Here is a 23,789-nt window from a genome sequence, read left to right as displayed (position 1 = left end):
GACCAGCCCCGGGAGCGCCTACCCCCCGCTCCTTGCTTGGGGACCCTCTCCGGGGTTTGGGGGCGCAGCGCCGGCTCCTCCCGGTACCGCCGGTACCGGCCGGGGGTGCGGGGGGCAGTGGGGAGCCGCGGCCGCTCGGGGCCAGCTGGGGAAGCCTCGGCCCGTTCCCCCGGGGCCGCGGGGGCCAAATGCCATCGATCAGCCGGGGCTGTCGGGCTCGGGGCCGCCGATTTCGTTGTGGTGCTCAGCGGCCCCAAAGCGCCGCGTTTCAGCCCCAAAACGAGCGCGAGGGCCGGGCGGGGAGCGGGACCGTGCGGGACCGTGCCCGAGGGTGCGCCCCGTCCGTGGAACACTGGCGAGGGTATTTCTACCCGTTTCATTGCTTTTCTGCCGTGCCCGGGGGCAGGTGCCGGGTTTGGGTTTGCCCGGGCCGGGAGGTGCGGGGGTCGAGCCTGTGCGTGTGTATGTGCGTGTATATGTACATCCGTGTGTGTGTTTGTGTGTGGTGTGTGTGTGCGTGCTCGCCGTGTCCCTCCCTCCCTTCAGCCACCCCACCCCTGGGAGGGGAGGGAAGGAGGGGATGGAAAGGGGGGGGCTCCGACGGCTCGCCTCGCTCCGGCAGCCCCAGTCTCTCCGCCAACGTCAGGGAGGTCATTAATAACCAATTAGGAGGGTCAATGAAGCTCATATATAGCCGGGCGGGAGCCGCCGAGCCGCACGGAGCCCAGCCCGCCGCCCACCGCCCGCCGTGCCCGGCCCCGTCGCGTCCGGCCCCGCCGCCTCGCCCCCATGATGGGCTCGGTGCTGCCCGCCGAGGCCCTGGTCCTCAAGCCCGGGCTGAAGCCTCAGGGGCTCTCGCTGGCCGAGGTGATCACCTCCGACATCCTGCACAGCTTCCTCTACGGCCGCTGGAGAAACGTGTTGGGCGAGCAGCTCTTCGAGGAGAAGAGCAGCCCCAAGACCGCCTTCACGGCGGAGGTCCTGGCTCAGTCCTTCTCCGGAGGTGAGTGAACCCCCCCGGACCTACTCAGGTCCCCCCGGTTTCCCGCACCGGCCCCGGGCCGAGCTCCCGGTGCCCGGCGATGGGATGCGGTCCAGGCGCCCCGCTCTCCCCAGGCGTGGGACTGGGGAAAAAGGGCTTTAAATTCATTTGGTTAACTTGGGCTTGACCTGAGAAAGTTCCCACTTAAACCGCGGGCTGGGGGAGCCGGGGGGGCCGGGGCCGCCCCGCATTCAGCCGCCCGGGACAATATCTTTTCTCTCGCCCCGGCATCGCCGGGGCGTCCCGGCTCCCTTTTCCCCCTCTCGGATTTCTGTTCCTCTCTTAATTTACCATGAAGGCTAATTCCATTTCCATTCACGATATGTCAACCATCTCATCTCCCCATTTTGTAAGAGGAATTCCTGGGCCCTTTTAAACAAGCCCTCGCGCCATTCAGGCACAATGTAGCGCTACAGCATTCCTAAAGGACTAATGAATTTAGAATTAGCAATTTCTTTCTAGTTGAGTTTAATGAATGCAGATCACTTTAACAGCATGACAAATTGCTGGATGGGCCGAAATAGACACCATTTAACCTCCTTTCCCAGCCCCGCTCCCTCGCCCAGCTCGGGATGCTTTTCCCAGGTACCTCCTCAATGCCCCGGGGGAACCTTGTACCGCTTTGTGGGAGCCCGGTTGGGCGTTTAAAAGGCTCAGCCCCGGGGTCTGGGCTGGGGCCGGGGATGGGGAGGGGTCCCCGCCGCCCCCGATCTTCCCCCCCGGTCCTTTTCTGAACCCTCTCCCCCCTCACAGAGGTGCAGAAGCTCTCCAGCCTGGTGCTGCCGTCGGAAGTGATCATCGCCCAGAGCTCCATCCCCGGGGAAGGGCTCGGCATTTTCTCCAAGACCTGGATCAAGGCTGGCACCGAGATGGGGCCGTTCACGGGCAGGGTCATCTCCCCTGAGCATGTGGACCTCTGCAAGAACAACAACCTCATGTGGGAGGTAACAACCGCCCTTGTCCGTGCAGCCCGGACCGGCCCGGGGAGAGGCAGGGTCGGGGTGCTGGGGCTCTGTCCTGTGCTTGTGTGGCACCCGACACCCTCCCCGTGCCTCAGTTTCCTCATTCATGCAAAGATCTGGGCGGGTGGATTTAGAAAACCCTTCAGGCAGGAGAAAGATGAGGTTTTCTCAGCCCTCAGAGGAGCCCCAAAATGCTGCTGCTGCTGCTCATGTCTTGCTGCCCTGCCCTGTTGTGGTGGAACACCCGACTGGCTGCTGCCCACAGTGGGCAAAACCAGGTCTGCCCTGTCCCCTGCTTTGTCCCAGACCTGGTGAGGCTAATCCCAAGTGAAGCCATGGGGTTTGGGGGATCTGAAATGCCAAGATACTGTACATTTATGCCCAGTAAGTAGACAGGGTTTTCCTCCTTTTTTTGGTTTCACTCAGACTAGCACTTAATTATTGCTATTATTATTACAATTTTATGCTTAATAGAAACTTGCCTCACCTTTCTTGCCATCCTGCAAAGCATCTCTCCACGTCTGGCAGGCACCTTCCCCCTCCACCCAGGGATGCTCCCACTCCTACGGGCACCTGCAGGATGCTGGAACAGCTCCTTCCTCTGTGGTTGAGCTGCTGGTGGAGCTCTGCCAAGAAGGGGGATTGGGGCAGAGAGCTGGGTTATCCAGGGGGATGGGGTCTGGTGGGACCAGCCATGCCAGAGCAGAGCAGCAGATGCACAGCCCAGGACCGTGAGCAGAAAGGGTTTGGATATCTCCTGGCTGTTGGCTGCATCTCAAAGCCAGCACAGCCTTGGGGCTGAGCTTGTCCCTGTCCAGGGGCTTTATCCCAGAGGCAGGAGGTGGAAGGGGCTCAGTCCACTGTGGGCTCACTGCTATCAACTGCTCTCTCTCCTTCCCAGGTCTTCAACGAGGACGGCACCGTGCGCTACTTCATCGACGCCAGCCAGGAGGATCATCGCAGCTGGATGACCTACATCAAGTGTGCACGGAACGAGCAGGAGCAGAACCTGGAGGTGGTCCAGATTGGGAACAGCATCTTCTACAAGGCCATTGAGGTAAGTGGGGCCGAAGGGTGACGGGGCAGCTGCAGGAGTGGAGGCAGGGTGGTGGGATCTGTGACCCCACAGTCCCTCCCTCACTTGGTTTTTGGGCTGTTGTTGAGGTGTCTGTGGAAGCACAGGGCAGCTTTGCCATTCCTAATATCCAGATCCAAGGGGAGAGGTAGGCACTACAGGGAGTGGCCATTACATGGACTTCAGGGAGCAGTAAAGTTCCCTTCTCCTCTCTATCCCCTTTCAAGGGGTGACCTGTGCTGAGCAGAGAGAGAACAAACACTGCCTGAGCTTGTCTGGGGTGTAAAGTGTGAGAAGAGCTGCAATGTTGCCCCGGGCAGGGATTTGGGCAGGAACAGGGGGTTGGTGCTCTATTGAAAAAATAGGATTTTGTGCGGAACCTGCTTCTCTGTAGCAGGGGTATGTTTTGGGGGTTTCTGTAAAACCCAGGTGCTGAGAGCAGGATGTGCCTGACTCTGCACAGCTTTGCTTGGGTGTCACACTCTGGCTGTACATGGAGCAGGGAGCCATGGAGCAGGCAGGGAGCAGTGCTGGCACAGCCATGCCTTGGGCTTTCCTCAGTGGGGCTGTGGAGAAGGGATTTGTCCTGCCTATCTCCTCTGTGTGCTCCTGTATGAAGTGCTGGTCAGTGCTGGCCTGGCACAGGAGCAGGTACTGGGTCCCAGGGATGGCACAAGCTGTGGGGTGAAGGCTGGAGGGCACCCACAGCTCCCTGCAGGAGACACTGGGATTGTGGTGGGTGTCTGGCTCCTGGCATTATTGATGCCATGTGGATACATGTCCCACAGTTCCAGCAGCGTGACAGTGAGGACCAACCCTGTTCGTGTGCAGTGTCCCCATAAACCAATGCTGTTGCAGGTGGAGAAAGGTGGTGGCTCAGGGAGGTGTCCTGTGCAGCAGCTTTGGCTTAAAGAGTCACAAGAGAGAACATCTCCCAGTTCACCCCAGACCAGAACTGTAGATTATCCCTATCTATAACTGGGTCCAGAGTCTCACCTGCTCAGGAGTACTCAGCTGGGAGAGGGTCTCTGCTGGGAAGGAGCACGAGTGCCTGATGGTTCTGTGGGCAGCTCCTTGGATCTATTTGAGCTTCTGCACTGGTTTACAGAGGAGCATACACTCAAATGCTCCATGGCACAGGACCACAGCCCCATTCTGCACTGAGCCAGCAGCAGGACTGGGTTAGGGATTGCTGCAGTGCTGTGGAAAGGCGAGTGGGTGGGTAGGAAGAGGAGCAGGTATATTATCTCCCACTGCAGTAGAGTCCTGTGTGCCTCTCGGGCTCTGGTGCGACCAAGAGCCCCAAGTGCTTCCCTGCTGCTCTCCCCATGCTGGACATCTCTCCCAAGGCTTCAGCTGTTCCCAGTTTTAAGATGTGATACTCCTGTGGGCAGCTGTGCCTGTTGTGACAGCACCTTAATTGTTTTTTATTACTGTTCTTAATTATGCAAATGAGTGAAATAATTTCAGGTAGCTGTGGTGTAATTAGGAATACAGCTGTGGTTTTCACACCTTGTGCAGGCATGAGTGATGGGGTGGGTGATCCAATATTTGTGGAGGTGCATGTAGAGGCCCTGTATAGTCATGGTCCATCTGCAGGTTTGCTCCTGGGGCTGAGGCAGTGAGCACCCGAGCAGGATGAGTTTAATTCCATTGGCACAAGCAGCAAAATTGGAATGCTGAGAGTGCTGAACCCTGAGTGATGGAGAGGAGAAGGTGGGGATGACGGGTGCCTGCTGTCACGCTGCAATATGCTCCCCAGGCATGGCAGGTACCTGATAGTGCTCCTGCTGCCACCGTGTTGGCATGGATGCCTCCGTGCCAGGAGAAGGAAAAGGGGATGGGTGAGAGTGTGATGAGGGAAAGCATGGAATGTGTGAGGAGCTGGGTCACAACTGGGCACGACAGGTCAAGGAATTGCCTTTTCCCTGGGCTCCCCATTCCTGCCCATGCACACATACACATGCAGTCCAAAATCCATCGCTCGTTCAAACCTACTGGAGTTTGTGCACCCAACAAGAAAAAGAAAAGTAAGAGAGGGTTTTCCTTTAGTGTTTCTCTCTCTGCTCGTTAATCACATGGAGTCTTTGGCATCCTTGGACTGGAGCAATCCCCCTTGTCACCCACCACACCTGTCCTGTCAACTCCCTCACCTCAAGGGTGCAGCATCAGCCTGACACCAGCGGGAACAGCTCAGTCCTGGGCGGGATATGCACACACTGACCCAAACTTAGAGCTGCCCTGCTCAGCAGGACATGTGTCTGTGCATGGGCACTGTCACACTCCTCCTGTACCCCTGCACAGCCTCCTGTCCGTGCCTATGGTGTCCCTTCCCCAGCAGGCACCCGGAGCTGCCCAGTCCCTGCCACTCTGCCTCTGCTGCACCGTGGTTCCAGCACATCTCTTAGGATGCCTTTCTCAACTATGCACCACAAAATCAGATTTATTTCGTGCCTTTTCTGCTATTTGCCTTTAGTATTTTAACGTCTTCTGCCCATTTCTGCCTGTCCTTACTTGCTAATTAGTTTTTCCTATCCTCATTCTCAGCAACATGAAGTTGCTGCTGCTGGAAAATAAAGTGAGGGCAGCGAGTTCTGGCCTTTGATCTGAAGGCCATGGGATTCCTCGGGGACAATTTAAATTTGCTTTGGGGTGTGTGGACATGGATGCTCACCCACTGCTGGTGTGGGCGGAACTGCTTCAGTAGAATAAAACACACATATGCATCCATGCAGACTTGTTTTATCCTTTCAGCAATATTTTATTTGCTTGTATTTAAAATAACTCATTTTCTGTTAAGAGAAAATGACACCAAAACCCAGCACTTATTTGGGATGCAAAGGGATATCAGCTTCCACTACCTTCCAAATTCCTTCTCTGCAGCCCCAGTGAGGTCTTTATGCAGATGGGCACTTAAAACGTATGAAGCCAAATTCCGGCTGCTTTCAGATGCTTAAAATTCAGCACATTTTTTCAGTGTTTGGGTGATCTAACTTATGATCTGTGTTTCACGTGGATGATGCTTTTCTTGGACTACTCCGGGTGCGCAAAACCATCCTCCGAAAGACAGGACTTTCCTGTTCCTAAATTTGGTTCTCAACGCTAGGGATCTGCAAGGGGAAATATGTATATTTTTTTCAATGAAGTGCTGTTGATGTTAGTGTTGTCTGAACCCTTGTGAGAGTGTCCAGCTTCCCAACCACAGCTGCTGCACATGGGGAGCCTCGAGTGGCATTTCCCGGCCACTCACCCTCGCAGCACAGGAACATAATGGGGGAAGCAGTGCCATCATTTCAGGAAAATGGGAGCATGTGTGATGCAAAACCCCCTCCCTGACCCTGTACATATCCTTGGGCTATTGCAGGCACAGTGCCTTTGGTGTAAGACATAAGCAGCATCTTGCACCCCAGTCATGGTCTCTTAGAGCAGCTCCGAGCTCTCCTCTCACCCATAGCCTGATGAGCCCTTTGCTGATCTGCAAAATCAGCCCTGGCAGGGTCAGGTGGGAGATGCTGCCTGTGCCCTACAGCAGGAGGGTGTTAGTGGCTCTGTCTAGAGCTGAAACATTTTGCTGGAGCCCTGGGCTGTGGCTCCGTGTCACAGCTCCCTGCCTTGGTCTCTGTCACTTGTGCCTCGCTGCAGTTTGTGGCTCCACAAACGGGTTATTTCTCCGTGTCTCTGTGTGCCACCCTGTCCTCATCTCCCCAAGCTGCCAGGACCTCTGGGTCCTGCACTCCAGAGCTCTCAGCTCTATCTGTGTGCTCTGTTGCTGTGTATTTTCCTGTCACTTTGTTTGTGTCTCAGCCTGGGAGATCCCTGGCTGGGTTTGTGCCGGCGGTGGGTGGTGCTGAGCTGTGCCATTGCCTCCAGTGCTGCAGCTTGGGCAGTGCTGTGCCTGCCTGGGGGTGCTGGGGACCACTGGCAGGTCCCAGATGGCAGCAGGGTCTCCCAGGAGATGGGGTACAGCCAGGGTAGGTCCAAAGGGACCAGCACAAGGATGAGTGTTCATGTTCCCTCCAAACACCCCTGTCTGTATCTTTCTTTCTAGATGATTCCTCCAGACCAAGAGCTGCTGGTCTGGTACGGGAACTCCCATAACACCTTCCTGGGCATTCCTGGTGTGCCAGGGCTGGAAGAGGAGCAGAAGAAGAACAAACACGGTAGGTAGCATTGGAAAGAGCAGCGGGTGCACCATCTCTGCCCAATCACCCTGTGCCCAGCTCTGAGGCCATGGGGTGGGCATGAGGCCAGGGACATGTTATGGAATATATTAGACATCCTAGCTCTGCTTTTAACGACCCCACTCTGCATTTAATGGATCTATCCCCAAATCACCATCTCAGGAGGCTTTTCTCTCCCTGGGTGTTCACTCTCTGCGTTTCTCAGTGGTTCCCCAAGATGCTTCTCTGCGGGCACAGCAGAGCTCAGGCACTGCTGGGGGACACTGTGTTTGGAGCTGGATCCCATCCATGCTCTCTGACTGTATTTTCCATTATGAGAGAGCTGGGTCAGAGCCCAGAAGAGCAGAGGGAGAGAGTGGGACCAGTGCAGGGGCTGGACAGCGTGGCTGTGGGTTCCTGCCCTCACCCCCTCCAGTTCTGCTGCTGGTCATGGAGGGGAAAAGTGCTTTTTGTGCCCATCTGTTAGGGATTCATTCAGTTCACCTTTAATGTTCCCCCTCCTCTAAATCTGAGTGAGTCTATTCCCAGTGCTGGCCCCATCTCAAAGCCCCAAGTGCCAGCCTGGGATGGGTGCCCCCACAAGCAGGGAGCCAGCGAGGGGGCACGGGGGGTTATCCAGGGCATCCAGCACCTCGGTGCTCGGGGATGGAGTGTGCTGCCCTGCTGCAGGGCAGTACCTGACCGTGCCCTGTCGTCCCCAGAGGATTTCCACGCGGTGGAGACGGGGGCCAGCACGACGGGGCGCATGCGCTGCGTGATCTGCCACCGCGGCTTCAACTCCCGCAGCAACCTGCGCTCCCACATGCGCATCCACACCCTGGACAAGCCCTTCGTGTGCCGCTTCTGCAACCGCCGCTTCAGCCAGTCCTCCACCCTGCGCAACCACGTCCGCCTGCACACGGGAGAGCGGCCCTACAAGTGCCAGGTGTGCCAAAGTGCCTACTCCCAGCTCGCGGGGCTGCGGGCGCACCAGAAGAGCGCCCGGCACCGGCCCCCCAACGCCTCCCTGCAGGCCCACTCGCCGGCCCTGCCCGTGCCCCACCCCGCCTCCCTGGCCCACCACATCCCCACCATGGTGCTGTGAACCCCTCGGCGCGGCAGCGGGATTTTTGGACGGCAAGGACTGATGCTGAGACATGCAATGGACTGGGAGGGGTGGCCCTTGGTAGAGATGGAGGGGCAGAGGCTGCTTTTGTGTCTTGGAGGGGGCGCTGGGTTGTTTCTGGGGCATGGGTTTGGCAGGTGAGTGAGGGGAACACCCAGCTGTGCAGCTACACTGTGTGGGATCGTACCCCGGGGTGTAGGGTGGGCTGCTGGTCCCTAGGCTTGGCAGGGGAGAAGGGACACAGCAGGATGTCCTGCATGGATGTGCCAGTGGGCTGGAGCAGCTGAAAAGCTGGGCCTGAATGAGTCACACCTGGCTTTTACAGATGATTTGGAGGAAAGAAAAATTGCTCTTATCCCTCCTCCTTCTCTGCTCTAATAAGTGCCCAGCAGATACTTAGAAGGCTGGCACAGCCCTGATGCAGCCACCCCAGTCACGACTCTTTGTCCCAGGGGTGGCTTTGGTCCTGCTGACTCCTTCCAAGGGACACCTTTCCCTCCTCGGGAGCCCTGAGTTAGCAAACAGTTGTATTTTCCCCCACCCAAACAACGCTTTGCCTGCCCCGCTCCGACCTGAGCTGTGCACTGGGCTTTGCCACCACTCCGAGTGATGCCGAGTAGGCAGAGGGGACACATTCCATGGGGACACCGTGCCAGCTGGGAATGTCCATCCACAGGCAGGTTTTGAGGGGACCCTGAGCTCTGCCGGGCTGTGTTTGTTCCAGCCCTTGGAGCAACTCTTCCCTAGCCGCGAGGGAACATTTCGGCTGGAACTGCTACTGCCCTCTGGGGACAGAGAAAGCCCGTCCCCGGGCCAGCTCTGTCCCCAAGGACAACTCTAAGCGCCCTCTGGAGTCCCACACTCTGGAAGGAGGGCTGTGTATCATAAGGCTTAAAGGAAGGTATTCTAATATTAATTATAAGTCTAAGCTGTATAAAGTTCTCACAAGCCGTGTTTTACTTCCAGAAAAAGAAAACAAAAAAACAAACAACTGTCACTTTAACTTTGTAAATATTTATGTAAACATTATTTACAAAACTTTGATATTATATATTATTTGATTGTATATGTACACAGTGTAAATACATTTGTACCTCTCTCTTGTATTCTAAATAAAAATTACTTGGGACATTTATCATTTAGAAGAGGGATAGCATGGAGAGCTTTATTTTGTTGTGTGCCAGGGGAAGGACATGGTGGTTGGGATGAGTGAAGGTCTTAATTAACACAGTAATGAGTGGCGTTATCTGTTGGACCAAGGAGTGGAGGCAGGAGGAGGAAAAAACAGTTTTTGGCTAAAGAAGGTCTTTTTCAGGTCTGGAAGAAGTGGTGAGTGCTGGAGGGGGTGGTGTTTGGTCTGGTTCCACCCTGCCAGTCCTTATTTGAACAGTCCCTTGTGCACTTGTGCAGTCCCTATTTGAAGCCACAGCTGTTGATATCCTTTGATACCTCCCAAGAATTAATGCCTGTGTTTCAGCTGCGATGGGACACAGGTGCAGGTCTTGCTGGAAGGTTTGTTTTGGATCCTGAAAAAGCAGCTAATTTGCTGACGGTCATCGCTGAGCTGCTTTTCCCTGGGTATTTCCTCAGCAGCTCCAAGAGCCGGGCTGGTGCTTTGAATTAAACGGATTAAACTTTTCCACAGACGTATCAGTTCCCGCTGGCACAGCTCTGCCAAGGGAAGGGGGCAATCCCGAGCCCCTCGGGGGTGTTTAAGCCAAGTTTGAGGCAGCTCGGGAGAGGATTAGGGGGGTGTCTTCAGATAAACACGGGGGGGGGCTGCTCCCTCCGGGGCGAGCACACCCTTGGCTGCAGCCCAAGCCGGGGTGCTGGGGCCCAGTGAGCCCCGCGGGAGGGTCTGTGGGACCCTAGAGCCCCCTTGGTTTGCCCGGCAGGTTTTTGGGGTGCCGGTCACTGCCAGGGGGGTGAAGCACCCTGCCCTCACTAAACATGGCCGCGCTCCCCCTTGCGTTCCATCGGGGCGAAGCCCTCGAGTCCCTCTGCTGCCAGTAACAAATATGGATGCCTAGAGACCTCCCCCCGCCGCCCTCACTCAAGATGGCGGCGCCCGCGCCTCAGGCGTGTTCTCGCCCGCAGCCAACATGGCGGGCGGAAGCCGCGCTGTGGCGGGATTAAGGCTGCGCCCAAGATGGCGGCGGTCACCATGAGGCTGCCGCAGGTCCGCGGGCCCCTGGGGGCGAGCGCGCCCCGCGGCGCCGAGAAGCACCTGGTGGCACCGGGGGACACCATCACCACGGACACGGGATACATGAGGTGAGGGCAGCGGCGCAGGAGAGGCGGCGGCGGCGCGGCTTGGCTTCGGGTAGTCCTCAGGTAGCCGCCCTTCTCTCCGCAGGGGCCACGGCACGTATGTGGAGGACGACAAACTCATCGCCTCGGTGGCCGGCGTGGTGGAGAGGGTGAACAAGCTGGTGTGTGTGAGGGCGCTGAAGGCCAGGTGAGTGTGGGCGGGCAGGTGAGGTGGCCGTGGCAGGTGAGGACCGGTGGCTGGGCCTCGCTCGGGTGAGGGGTGTGACGGCCTCTCCCTGTCCCGCTCCCAGGTACAACGGCGAGGTCGGCGACATCGTGGTCGGCAGGATTACGGAGGTAAAGCCCCGTTTTTCCCACGGTGCTGATGTCGGGGTTTGGAGATGTACTTGTGTGCTGAGGAGGAGGAGGGCGGCCCCTGATAGGGGTGGCTCAATCCAACCTGGAGCACTTCCCAGGATCCTAAAACACTGATACACATCAGTTTCCCCGCACGGGGCACTGGGAGCCACCGGTGTTAACCGGGATGAGGCTGGAAAAACCAGCAGGGCTGTCCCCTCCTGTGGGCTTGGTGGGCTGCAGCTCCCATTCAATTTTTGGGTGTATAGCAGCAGGCTATTTTTTTTTCCCCTCAGGTTCAGCAGAAGCGATGGAAAGTGGAAACGAATTCCAGGCTGGATTCAGTCCTGTTGCTGTCGTCTATAAATTTACCTGGTGGGGAACTGGTGAGTGTAGCTGAGGCAGAGCAGTGCCAGAGTCCTGTTGTGTGCTGCTTCTGTGGCAGGAGCACAGGGAAGCTTGGAGCTCTTCCCACAGTTAGCATGAGCATAATGGTGGGGTTTGTGGTTGAATCTGTAGCTCTGAATCTCTAACTCTCCTCGTTATAATACTTCAGTGACCTAAAGGTGTGCTGTTTGCTGTTCTGCCTGGCTTTCCTTTGGTGACCAGGGTGTTTTACGGTCTCCTACAGTGAGATATTAAATGGGTGTTTTTTCGTTCTGGGCTACAAGTAACTTTTCTTGTGTTGTTTCAGAGAAGAAGGTCAGCAGAAGATGAGCTTGCCATGAGGGATTACCTGCAGGAAGGAGACCTCATCAGTGTATCCTTCTGCTGCTCCCATTGACAGAAGAGCCAAGGGCATGGGGAGAACAGCCAGAGCTCGGCTGGCCTGGCTGGGGGTGAGAGCTGTGCTAGGGTGGCACTGGGCAACCTCAGGGACTTTCTTTTCCTTAAGTGGCACCGACAGGCAGAGGTCCAGTCTATATTTTCTGATGGGGCTGTATCACTGCACACCCGGAGTCTGAAATACGGGAAGGTAAGTTGTTCCAGAGCCCTTGATCTTGGCCTAATTCTGCGTCAGCTGACTTGTATGAGGCCTTTTGGAGTCTTTTTTTCAAGAAAAGAGCTCTGGAATAGAGCAGGGTGTTGTTATAACTGACTTCTGCAGGATAGCAAGAATCTCAGTACATGGGAGTACCAAGTGGAGTTTTCCCAAAGCAGAAGAGGTGTCCTTGAGTTGCCCTTTGAGCCACTGCACTCCCTGTCCACAATTCCAGCTTGCCAGTCCTGTTTCCCCCACTAGCCATTGGAAATTAAATCCTGGGGAGAAATCTTGCTCCTCTTTTGCAGGCTGTTGCCCCTGTAACTTGTTTCTCTCCCCAGGGCTCTATTTTAGGCTTTACACAGTTGGCATTTATCTCTGGTTTTGTGCATTGAAAGAAGCCAAGGGGCCATCGGAGCGTAGGCTGCAGTTTGGGATTACCAGACCAAGGGTATTAGCACTTAAAAGATGAAAGGGAAGTGTGGTTATTGCACAAAGGGTGAAGGACAGTGATTGGATTAAGAGAGAAATGTGTTCTGCTAAATTGGGCCTCTCGCTCCTCGTTTTTCTGCAGGGATGGTTGATGTGTAGTTGTGATCAAGATATTATTAACATTTGTGCTAAGCACTTAGAGTATTCTTCATCTTCAAAGGACTGCACAGGCATTAGCTAATCCCCCCAGTGCTCCCAGAGGCAGGCAGGTTTTACATTCACTGTTTCACAGGAAAAGGTGTTAAAATGGAGTGGTGCCTAGGCCAGGAATGGAGGGAGCAGGGGTGTGACTTGATGTTGTCTGTGGTGGCTCGTGTCTCTCACGCTGAGTCTCATCTCCACTCCAGCTTGCCCAGGGTGTGCTGGTTCAGGTCTCTCCCTCCCTCGTGAAACGCCAGAAGACTCACTTCCATGACCTGCCCTGTGGTGCCTCCGTGATCCTTGGCAACAACGGCTTCATCTGGATCTACCCAACCCCGGAGCAGAAGGAGGAAGAGGCTGGGGGCTTCACCACCAACTTGGAGGTGAGGCCTCAGGGAAGATGAACCTTCTCCTACCAATGGTTTTTATTCAGGATTTGGTATTGGGTTCACAGGAAGGCTTTTTTACAGTCAGCCTGCATTATTTCCCTGTGCATTCATCCCTTTTCCTCTGATCTCCCTCAGCCGGTTCCCTTGTCTGACCGGGAGGTGATCTCACGGCTCCGAAACTGCATCGTGGCTCTGGTTACTCACAAGATGATGCTCTTTGACACCAGCATCCTGTATTGCTATGAAGCATCCCTTCCTCATCAGGTACAGAAACCAGAGGGGTTTGTTCCACAGTGAGGGAGGGAACAGAAAGGCTGCACCAGTTGCTGCTGAAGTCAGTAATTTAGGTGGTGGGGCTTCCTTTTAGCTTTCCAAAGCATCCTGTGGTAAGTGACAATACAAACTCCCCCCCTCTGCATAGCATAAGTTGCCTTGCACGATTTCAGAGATAGTTTTTGAAGGGTTCTGCCTCTGGCAACGTCCAACTATTCCTATAGAGGAATAAGTCCATTTTTCAGTAGATGTTGTTTATCCCTCACTGGGATTATGGATCCCCCGTGATTGCTGTGAAAACACTGTTACATTTGGGATGGTGTGAGGATATGGTGTACTTTAAGAACCAATGAAAAAATAAGTGTCATGTATTGTACAGAGAGGTCTTGTGTCTGTATCCACATCCTGCACTGACCTCTGGCTGTACAGTTTTTAACTGTGATTTCTGCCAGCACAATCACAAGGAATTCTCTTCCCATAAATGAATGGGATCTGAACTGTTGTCTGCTTTCATTCCCAATGCCAGCCTGCTCAGCTACATGGGATGTTCTTTTGAAGCATGCTTCTGTTTAAGTCATCTCTCCCCTTCCCAAATACTGGTGTGTGTCCAACAGGAGAGATGGAAGAGTTGCTGGTAGCATCACCTTTGATTTCCTCTGGTCTCTGTAAGAATTGTTAACTCTGGCCAAGTTGACTTTGCATTGGACCCTCTGCTATAGGTCTTATTTCACCACAATCCTCTGAACTCCCTTGCTGTTTGTCAGGGACATTCGTCCCCATAGAGTGTGCAAAAATAGTAATTGCTTTCTGGTGCCAATGTTGCTCTTGTTTCCACTGCAGATCAAGGACATTCTCAAACCAGAGGTGATGGAGGAGATCATTCTGGAAGCTCGACAGAGGTTGCTGGATTTGGAGGGATAGGGCACATGGCCAGAAGCAGTCATTTGAAATCCCAGCATGGCAGCTTTTGATTCTCAGTATTATATATTCTTTTCAGTGTTCCAATCCCCAACATTCATTCCACACTTCAGAAATCACCAAAATTCCTCATTCCTAGGATATCTCCTGAGTCCTTTTAGTACAATAGGACAAAGTAGTACTTAAGTCCAATAGCCTTTTAGTGCAGCAGCCTGAAAAATTGATATCTGACCTTTATGAAGATGCAGATGCAACTGGGACATGTCTCCTTGCACCTGTTGCTGTGTCTAATGCCCCATAAATTTGTGCAGAATGAGAGAGGAAGGGATGTGTTTTGTGATGTTTCTCTCTCCCCAAAAGATGGTTTGAATTTTAACTTACTGTAACACAGATCTGTCCTGTGACAGAGCCCTTGTTTTTAAGGCTGTAGATCCAGGCACCTGTGTTTAGAGAACAGGAGTATCCACACCCTTGCTAACCACAATTAGAGTCTGGCTGTTCATGGCTTTTTCTCAGGGATATGAGAGGGGATGTGACTGTTGCTGTCCAGATGAGCCAGGAGCCATGGACAAGCTGTGTCCTAGTTTGTGTACATCCTGCTGGTCTCTTGTTTTTTATGCCTGATGTGGTGAGCTTCTCTTCTGAGGAGGCACCAGAATTGTTTTGTATTAAATATTTTACATTTCAATAAATTTTTTTGAAACAAATCAGTCCTTCAGCAGTGTGTGCATTAGCTTGTTTTTCTCCAGAATTAATTTGGTCTAGCTTGAGAGCTATGGTTGGCTCAAGTTTCCTTGTGCCAGGACACTTGGAAGGGTTGCAATGTCCTGTTTCTTCCCTTCAGCTGTTGCTCTTCATCCCATTCAAGCAGGACTTGGCCTTCCTCTTCAGCCCATCTTCTGTGCAGGGCTCCTCTGTAAGGATTGCCTGGAGTTGTTCACAGTGGCTCTCCCAGTATTGCATCCCTGCAGGATTCCATGGAGAGGTGAGTCATGAGGTCACTGGGGGATGGCAGGGAGCCCAGTATGACACTGGTGATCCTCAGGCTGGTGCTCAGAGGTGGGCAGGCAGTCAGTCACCTCCTCTGTGCAGAATGGATGTGATGCTTTCTTTGGAGCATCCTCTCAGCTCTCTGGTGCTGTATTAGAGCTGTTGTGTTATCTATGTATTGTATCTATTTGTATTGCAAATATGTACTTGCACCACCACAGCACTGTAATTCTTAAAAAGGGTGATAAAAAACCCATCTGCCCTAATTGTTCCTGAATCCAATTCTAACATTGCAAATTCTCAGACTTCCCTCAGGCAAAATTCTCTGCTCAGTCTTGTCTTGGGAACTGGAAATTCCCTTCATTGCTGTTCCTCCGGTGCCGGCTGCTCTCCCTGTGGTCCCGAGCAGGCACTAGATGGCACCTTTGGATCGCGTTTTGGCGCTTCCCTTCCCGGCTCCGCCTCACTGCCCTGCCAAACAGCAGGGCCTGGACGGCTGCCACCAGCGCTGCTACCCAAATCCTACAGCATAATGGGGCTCAGTGGCTGAGGACAAGCAAGGACATGGCTAATCCGTTCTGCTGCTGCACAGCTCAAACTTCTGCCCGTGCTGCCTCTGTAAAATAGCACTGAACTTCTTGGGGGTATCGTTGGAATGCTCCACACAAGAGCTGGGAATTGTTACTTTTCAGTTTTATGAGGATTCCTTAGTAAGTGTCGCAACAATCACGTCCTCAAGCCGGCTTGGGAAATTTGAAAAACAAAAGCTGGATGCTGACACTGTCAGGTCTGTGCATGAGGCTGCTGGTAGCCATGTTACCCACATCTGTGTGGACAAGAATGGTTCAAAAAGGCTAAAAAAGCTTTAGTGGCCTCTGCATCTTTTCATTATGAAATTATCTTTTTTTCCCCCTACCCAGCTGCTGTAGTTTAGCAGCTCTTTTTCTTATTAACACATGGGAAGGTTCAGGGATTTCTGCTGTGAGGGTTCTAGATATAAACAGGCTGGGGATACACAAGCAATGAGATACTTAATGTGCATTGTTGAAGGCTGATGGAGAGGGCTGTAGTTAATCCAGTAAATCTCTTTGCATCTCTGCCACTTAAATTGAAACAACTCTGTGTCAGTTAAAGGACAAAGGAGTGAAGAGACTGTACTTCATTACCACCTAGAGAGATTTGATACCTGGAAATGGTTCTGCTGAACAGGTACATGAATGCAAAATGCTCCTCTGTCCTCAAGCAACCTCTCTGCAGGCATCTAAAGGTCAGAAAGGGGCTGGGAGGGGTTATGAGACTCTTGAAAGTGCTGTTGGTGATGTGGTGGATGCTGTGCTCTGGAGGTGGTTAATTTAGGGGTGGATGGGATCCAGGTGTGAGCTGTCAGACCTGCAGGGTGAGACAGTGCCAGCTTCTCATACACTGATCTTGGGAACAGGGTGCTGGTGCCCGTGTCAGGCTGTGTGGGCAGCACAGCTGAGTTGTTCTGTATTTTCATTCCTTTTGCTCTCCTTTTTCCCCCCCTTTCCATGTCAGTCTTTAAAACTGTGCTGTATTTCCAAGCTTCTCACGCTAGTCCTCTCTCCCCATTGCTAACGTTTTTTGGTTTTATATGCTCAGTAAGTGAGTAAACAGCCTGAAAAACAATGAGCTCAAGAGCTGGACTGCTTGAGTTCCAAGCTTTCTGATTCCTCCTGCTTGCTGCAGCATTCCTGGTACTTTGTTATTTAGGGATGTGTTAAATGGGGGAGTTATGTGACTCATCCAGTTCCCTTACTCCTGAATAACTGGTACTTTTGTTTTTAAGCCTTAGAAGAAGACCACCAGCTGGTGAGGTTTGGTTATGGATCTTTCCTGATCGTGGGAACTGACGGTCTCAGTATTTTTCCCCCATGATTTTGAGGGGTAATTACTGATCTTTCCAAACTCACCCAGTGCTGTGCCAAGCCCAGACCTAAATTCTTCAAGGCTTCAGCAAGGTCACTGCTGCCAGTTCCTGCAACCCCCTCCAGCACAGCTTTGCAAACCAGCAGGTAACAACAAGCCAGCAACAGCAGTGTCCTCTTGAATTCTTGAAGTAGTCTGTGGGATTTTGCTGGGCAACTTCTAAGCAGGAAGGGTGAAAAGGAAGAAACTATGGCTTCTCTGGTTTAAGAGAAAAAAAAAAAGTAGTTGGAAGCAGGGTGGGAAAAAGCTGCTAAGGGTTCATTTTTATATGGGGAACTAAAATGCCCATGGAAGCTACAAAACAGCTCAGACCAACCTGATTTCTTTGGTCACCAGTGTCTGACAGGTGTGGAGAGAGTTTGTAAACCAGCTGTAGCACCTGCCTGTGCTGCTTACTCCAGGGTTAATACACGGTGCAGACGTGCTCAAAAGCAGAGTTACTAACTGGTTCCCTTGTGAGTGCTGCCTGTGGGAAGGACAACACAGCATCACTCATCTGCAGAAATAATTTTCTTGTTTCTTGGTGCCCAGTGCTTAATTCATGTACTAATATGAAGCATGGCAACCCCTCCCTTCTACTCCTAGGAATAACCACTGGGATTTTGAATTTGTGCTAATGGGTTATTAATCCAATTACTGCTGCTTATTGCGTTACTTCTGTCTCATCCATGTGCAGTTTTGCTGTTCAGCTGAGGTGAATGGTATAAATACAAAGCTTTGAGCAGACCCGAGAAGAGACTGAAACCCCACTGAGATTAGAGGCATCTTGAAATGATTGTCTGGGGTTCCTGAGGACCGCTAATTAATATGCTAAGTTTTATTATTTGGTGAAGAGGTTGAAGCTTTTAAGATATTGTTATGGAGGAAACGTCTCTGCAGCTGTCGGGTGTAAGAACCCACACTTAATGAAAGGTAAACAGAAAAAGTACTGAAATACCTCTTATGAAAGAATAAATCCATAGGATGTACTCAGGCTTGATTGAAAGAAACAGTCTGTAGCATTTTTCATTTATTTTGCATTCACACAGTCTTTCTGTCTCTGTCTTCTCTAACAATTCCTGAATCTGCTGGGTGACTTCCAAGTTTGTTAACATGAGACAATCGTGCTCACAAAAACTGGCTGCAGGGTAGGGGACAGAAAATGTAATACCCTTCAGGAAGGAAAAGAAGGCAGGTATCTTGCTATGACATTTGGGAGTGACCAGCTGGCCCATCTGCCTGTATATTGTCCCAGATTAACTACAGCACTGCTTTGGGAAATGCTTTTGGAGAAACGAATGGTTGGGAAGGGCTGGGAAAGAAACTGCCCCACTTTGCTGCTTATGCTTGCAAAGCATCAGAAGGAATAACTACCTGCTGGCCTGAATGATAAATTCACCTAGGCTGTTAAATAAACACCTCAGGTGAGCCAGGGAGGAGGGTATGTACAGCCTGTACTGTCCAGAACACATCCCTGTGAGTGTTCAAGGCCAGGCTGGATGGGGTTTGGAGCAGCCTGGTGGAAGGTGTCCCTGCCCGTGGCAGGGATTGGAACAAGATGGTTTTTAAGGTCCCTTCCAACCCAAACCATTCTGGGATTCTATGAAGTCCTGCATATTTGCAATTACTTTTGTGTATTTTGGGGAAGGTTTTCTGACTATCACAGACTCACAGTTGTCTTCTGGAGTTCACTCTGCTTCAGTCCTGCCGTGGTAGGAGATATTATCCAGAGTGCTCCAGTCAGACCCAGAAGGGAATAAGTTTTTCAGTGAAGAATGGTTGGTATTGGTTTTTGCTGCTCAGCCTATGTTGACAGACAGCTTTGTTTCCTTCCTTTTCCTTCAATCCATGGGAGCTGAGCAGAGGGTCACATCACCCCGATGAGAAGCTGATCTCCCATTACTGAGATAAACCTGGAGAAATTCTGCTGAGTTCAAGAGATGTGACCCCGGATTTGTCTCAGCACGATGTGCCAGAATTTCTCTCTCCCGTGTGTGTGCAGCACAAACAGCCTGAGTACCTGCAATCTGAGCCACTGATGGAGAAATCCAATAGGAATGGTTTGGGATCGGTCTTCTGGCTAAGAATTAGTGATGTAGGAGCAGATAGGCACAGCAGTGGTGGAGGATCCTGTAGGGCCGTATGGAGTGCTACATTTTGGATGCTATTGTTAGGAGATGAAAAATACATGTCTGCCAGGGACCTTGAATGTGGTGTAGGAGACAAGGAGTGTGTTTGGATTTGTCACAAGGGAGGAGTCAGAATAAACAAGCCGCTCTGTGTCCAGATGGTTACCCTGAGCAGGAGGCTACAGCACAGAATTGCAATTGTGTGTTCTCCTGTTGTCGAGTGGGAGCAACCACAGACCTTTGACCGAAACACCCTGACCTCAAGCTGCTGCCTCAACCCTCTTCTATTCCCAAGGTGAACTGGAGAATGTATGAGAAACTAAATATCTTCAGCAACATTGTCTGCCCTTTAGCTCCAGGGAACGCTCATGCTGCACATCCAAGGACATCCCAGTGCAGGCTGGAAAATTTGGGGGTTTAACTCCATGTTTGTACCAAATGGCAAAAAGTAGATTGATAATATGTGTTTTACTGTCACATTCATATGGCCTCTATGGCTGGTTTAGGTTTTGAGTTCTGCATATGCTCTGACAGCACCAATAAAGCAACTCACCTCACCCTTCCCTTCCACCCCCCCACTTCTCACTGATCCCCAGTCCAGCTTGGTCCCTCGTTCCCCTCAGAGGGTTTTTTTCACAGAATCACAGAATTGTTAGGTGTTGGAAGGGGCCTCTGGAGATGATCCAGTCCAATCCCCCTGCCCAGGCAGGGTCAGCTGGAGCGGGTGACGCAGGAATGCATCCAGGTGGGTTTGGAATGTCACCGGAAAGGGAGACTCCACGACCTTCCTGGGCACCTGTTCCAGTGCTCTATAGAAGGAAATTCTTCCTTATGTTGAGGTGAAACTCCCTGTGTTTTAGTTTATGGCCACTGCTCCTTGGCCTGTCGCTGGACACCGCTGGAAAGAGTCAGGCACCATCTTCTCGGATGATTAATGAGATCCCCTCTCAGTCTTCTCTTCTCCAGACTAACCAGGCCCAGCTCCCGCAGCCTCTCCTCATCGGAGAGATGTTCCAGACCCCTCATCATCTCTGTGGCCTCCGCTGGACCCGCTCCAGCAGCCCCTTGTCCTGAGGACCCAGAACCGGGCACAACACCCCAGGGCCGAGCACAGGGGGAGGACCAACACCCTCCCTGCCCTGCCAGCCACCTCCTCGGGGGCTCCTCCCCGGGCAGCCCCCTCGCTGCCCCGCGGCCCCAGGATCGGGGCCGGAGCGGGGATCGGGCGCTACCGGGCGGGAGGCGGGGGCGGCGGAGGAGGAGGGGCCGGAAGGGGATGTGACCGCCCGCCCGCCGGCCCGGGGGTTCCGGGATCTCCCTCGCCGCCTCCGCCGCCCCCCGCCAGCCCCGCCGTCCCCCCCCCCTCCGGGGGCACCCGCGGCCCCTCGCCCCGCTCCTCCTCCTCCTCCTCCTCCTCCTCCTCCCGCCGCCCGGCCCGCCCGGGGATGCGGCCGGCGCCGTCCCCCCCGCCTGCCCTCGCCCGGCCGCTGGGCAGGACCCGGCCTCCCGGAGCTCCCCGGCCCGGCTCCGCCTGAGGCGGCGGGCACGGGGCGCCCCAGCGCTGCTCCTTCGCCACCATGGCCCCCCCGGCCCCGCCGGCCCCGAGGTAGCGGCGGTGGAAGGAGTCGAAGCCGAGGAGCCCCCGTCCCGTTCCCGCACCCCAAGGAGAGCGAGGAGCCCGCCCAGAGCTGCTGCTGCTGCTGCTTCGCCCGGAGAGCTGACATGGTTCCAGCGCACCTGACCCTGCTGGACTCCGGCGGTACTTGAAGCCAAACCCCCGTGGCACGTTGGCCCTTCGCTAACTCAATGCTATGCAAAAGAAAAGGAGGAGAAAAAAAAAAAAAAGGAAACCTTGACACTGGTTGCGGTGGGAATGGCTGTTTCCTGCCCTGGGTGAGCCTATGTGTGGTTTCTTCCTTGTGAGATGAGCTAATTCGCCTTTTTTTTACCTGGTGGAGGACACGCTACATATGGCAACCGAAACTTTGGTAATGCTTGGTCGTTGCTGAGCGGTTGGAACTTTTACTTGTTTATTTTTATTTTTTTTTTTACGTAAAGTCACCTAAGGAGCCTTGTTGCTTTCTTCAGGAGCATTGGATGAATCTGTCTTAATTCTTTGCCTCAAGTGACTTTTATCCCACCGTGAGTGCAGCCAACGCACCCACCTAAACACGTTCTCCCTCAAAGCTCCTTCCCAGCCTGGAAGATCAGGGATCACGGACTTCTTCGAAAAACTTCTCGCCCTGGGAAAGGCTGCCCATAGTTACTTTATGGGGCAGCAGCCTGGAAAAGTTCTTGGGGACCAAAGGAGGCCGAGTCTGCCTGCCCTGCACTTTATCAAAGGAGCAGGGAAGAAGGAGTCATCGAGGCATGGGGGCCCACACTGTAACGTCTTCGTCGAACATGGTGAGAGGTTTCTACTGGTATTTGCTTTAATTTTGCTTTAATTTCTACTGGTATTTGCTGAGCTAGGTACAATATGGATTTATTCAAGGGCACGGAGCAGATACAGACATGTACTCTATGGAAGTCTTGTTTTCTCTCCCTTGCTGCTAAATGCAGATCTTCTGTGATTGTTTATTAAGAAAATACTTGAGTCAGATTGCTTGAACTCTGAGGAGAGGTTGTACGGCTAAAGGTGAAATACAAGGAAGTAACTTGAACATTGTACAAGTTTCTCATTTCTGCCTTCTGGTGTGCAGTTTGGGAAAACGTTTGTTTGATACTTTTTGGATTGTTTGGGTTGCAGTATTGAGCCACTAACCAGAGCCGATGGTGATGCTGTGGTCAGCGACAAGTGTTCTTTAATTGTCTTTACAAAAGGGACTCTGCTACTTGGAAAAAAACCCACCTTATTTTGGAAAGTTTGTGAATTTGCTCTTGTTAATTTGCTTAGTACATGTGCAGCACTTTTGTTTAGTGGTTTCTCAAACTGCTTAAACCTTCATCTTGTGCTGTGATGGATTGAAGTGCTAGAGGCCAAATGGGGCCAAGTTTGGGGTACAGCAACCCTGTTACTTGCTGGTCTTCTGCAAAGTAAGAGGGGACTTGAGAATCTCAGGAAAGAAGCCAGTTGAAAAGCTCAGTAGGACTCAGAGGTAGGATTAGTGACTGCTTCAAATGTTGTTTTTTTCCTTAAAAAAAAAGAAGGCTAAAGAAATTGTAAGCTGAAGGCATCTCTACAGAAACAGGGAGCAGAAATGCATTGTTTCACTGAACTTTTTGGAGTAATCCTTGCTTTTGCACAACACTTTTTTAATTCTAATGTGAGATGACACACTTCTGGCTGCTGTCTTTGGCTGGAGAATGGGATTTTGACAAGGCTTCTGCAACAGTTTTGTCCCGCAGAGGAAGTTTACCTGTGAGCAAAACATCTGTAATCTTCATATAACTGAAACCTGAAATATTTGCTGTGTTTGACCTAGTTAGTGGAAAAGTTTTGTTTTGTTTTTGTTTTTAGCTGGGCTTTGCTTTCAAACTTTCTCTCATTCTGTGTATGTTTCTAGAAGGGCCCAAGAAATCCTTTGCAGTGTCCAGCAAAGGCACAGACAGGGATCCCATGTGTGTACTGCTGTGCTGAAACACTGGTTTGAGTTACTTCAGTGTTGTTTCTTTTCATTTCCCATGCAGTGTTTGTGCATTGAAGGAAACTGAAGGGAATTAAGGGAAGGTTAGAGAGTGTAAAGGCTGCTTTGGCCCTTTGATGTTAAACCTGCTGCTGGATTTTTCCATGCTCTCAGTCCTGTGATATAGCCTCTCCTCCTCCACCCCCAGTTTGGTTTCTGCTTTTACTACTTTGGACAGAGTTTCAAGGTCAGATGAGATACAGCCAGAGCACTAACTCCAAGCAGTACAGTATTCTAACTACCTTTGGTGTTTTGCTGTAGCAGAAGAGCCAGAAATGCTCCTTTTTGATCATCCAACAGGAATAGACAGATGGTAACTTCTTGCCAGTGTGACCTGAGGTCAGCAGATCCCAGCATATTTGCAAGGAAAAATGGCATCTCTAATGTCCATATGCCATATGTTCATGAGAGACCTCCGTGTCTTGATTTAGAGAAGAACAAACTTGAAAGAGGAGGACATCAGGGCAAGGACATCTGTTAAGAGAACTGCAAAAGATCAGCCTCGCTTATCCACATGAGGAAAAGTTTCTTCCTCTGAGTGGATGAAATGGTTCTTCCAGCTCCTGGCAGCAGAAGGCAGTACCACCGTTGTTTATTCAGCTCTGTTTGAGTTTGGGCTGCTCCTGTCCTGAAAGATGCTATCTTGAAATATCTGGACAAATACAGAGGGAGCAAACTTCATTTTAGAAAGCTCTTTATTTTCATCTTGATGATTTGTCTGTGAAATATATAGCTTGGCATAGTTTATAATTAATGGACAGAACAGTATTTAATGCTTTCAGCCCTATTCAGGGATTGTGCCATGGGCTGTAGTTCATAAAAGCAGATGGGTGTTTTTTCAGGGCTTAAATGTTTGCATGTTTGCCTTTCAGTACTGTCATTACAGAGTTTCTTCCAAACACTGTATCTGGTTTCTCTATCACACTGTGGGAACTAGTTTGTCCCAGGAAA

General features: G+C 52.2%; 3 protein-coding genes across 3 annotated transcripts in view; all 3 read left to right on the top strand.

The window, feature by feature from the left end:
• Positions 1-788: 788 nt before the first annotated feature.
• PRDM12 (PR/SET domain 12) lies at positions 789-9,500 on the top strand. The gene is made up of 5 exons (XM_032708538.1): positions 789-1,003; positions 1,796-1,986; positions 2,906-3,061; positions 7,128-7,239; positions 7,962-9,500. The coding sequence occupies exons 1-5, from the start codon at positions 790-792 to the stop codon at positions 8,342-8,344; spliced, it is 1,056 nt and encodes a 351-aa protein (XP_032564429.1). The 5' UTR covers position 789; the 3' UTR covers positions 8,345-9,500.
• Positions 9,501-10,434: 934 nt separating this feature from the next.
• On the top strand, positions 10,435-14,874 carry EXOSC2 (exosome component 2). Its single transcript, XM_032708539.1, has 9 exons — positions 10,435-10,639; positions 10,722-10,823; positions 10,927-10,972; positions 11,269-11,358; positions 11,667-11,732; positions 11,880-11,948; positions 12,794-12,970; positions 13,112-13,240; positions 14,090-14,874. Exons 1-9 carry the CDS (start codon positions 10,515-10,517, stop codon positions 14,168-14,170), a joined length of 885 nt encoding a protein of 294 aa, XP_032564430.1. The 5' UTR covers positions 10,435-10,514; the 3' UTR covers positions 14,171-14,874.
• A 5,822-nt stretch (positions 14,875-20,696) lies between these two features.
• Positions 20,697-23,789, top strand: part of ABL1 (ABL proto-oncogene 1, non-receptor tyrosine kinase) — a 78,640-nt gene continuing 75,547 nt past the window's right edge. Inside the window, exon 1 of the mRNA XM_032708456.1 lies at positions 20,697-21,618. Within this exon, the coding sequence (XP_032564347.1) occupies positions 21,483-21,618 (136 nt within the window). The 5' untranslated portion in view covers positions 20,697-21,482. The remainder of the gene's footprint in view (positions 21,619-23,789) is intronic.

The sequence above is a fragment of the Chiroxiphia lanceolata genome, chromosome 21 (genome assembly GCF_009829145.1).
Source record: "Chiroxiphia lanceolata isolate bChiLan1 chromosome 21, bChiLan1.pri, whole genome shotgun sequence".
Lineage (NCBI taxonomy): Eukaryota > Metazoa > Chordata > Aves > Passeriformes > Pipridae > Chiroxiphia > Chiroxiphia lanceolata.
This window is presented reverse-complemented; position numbering and strand designations above follow the sequence as displayed.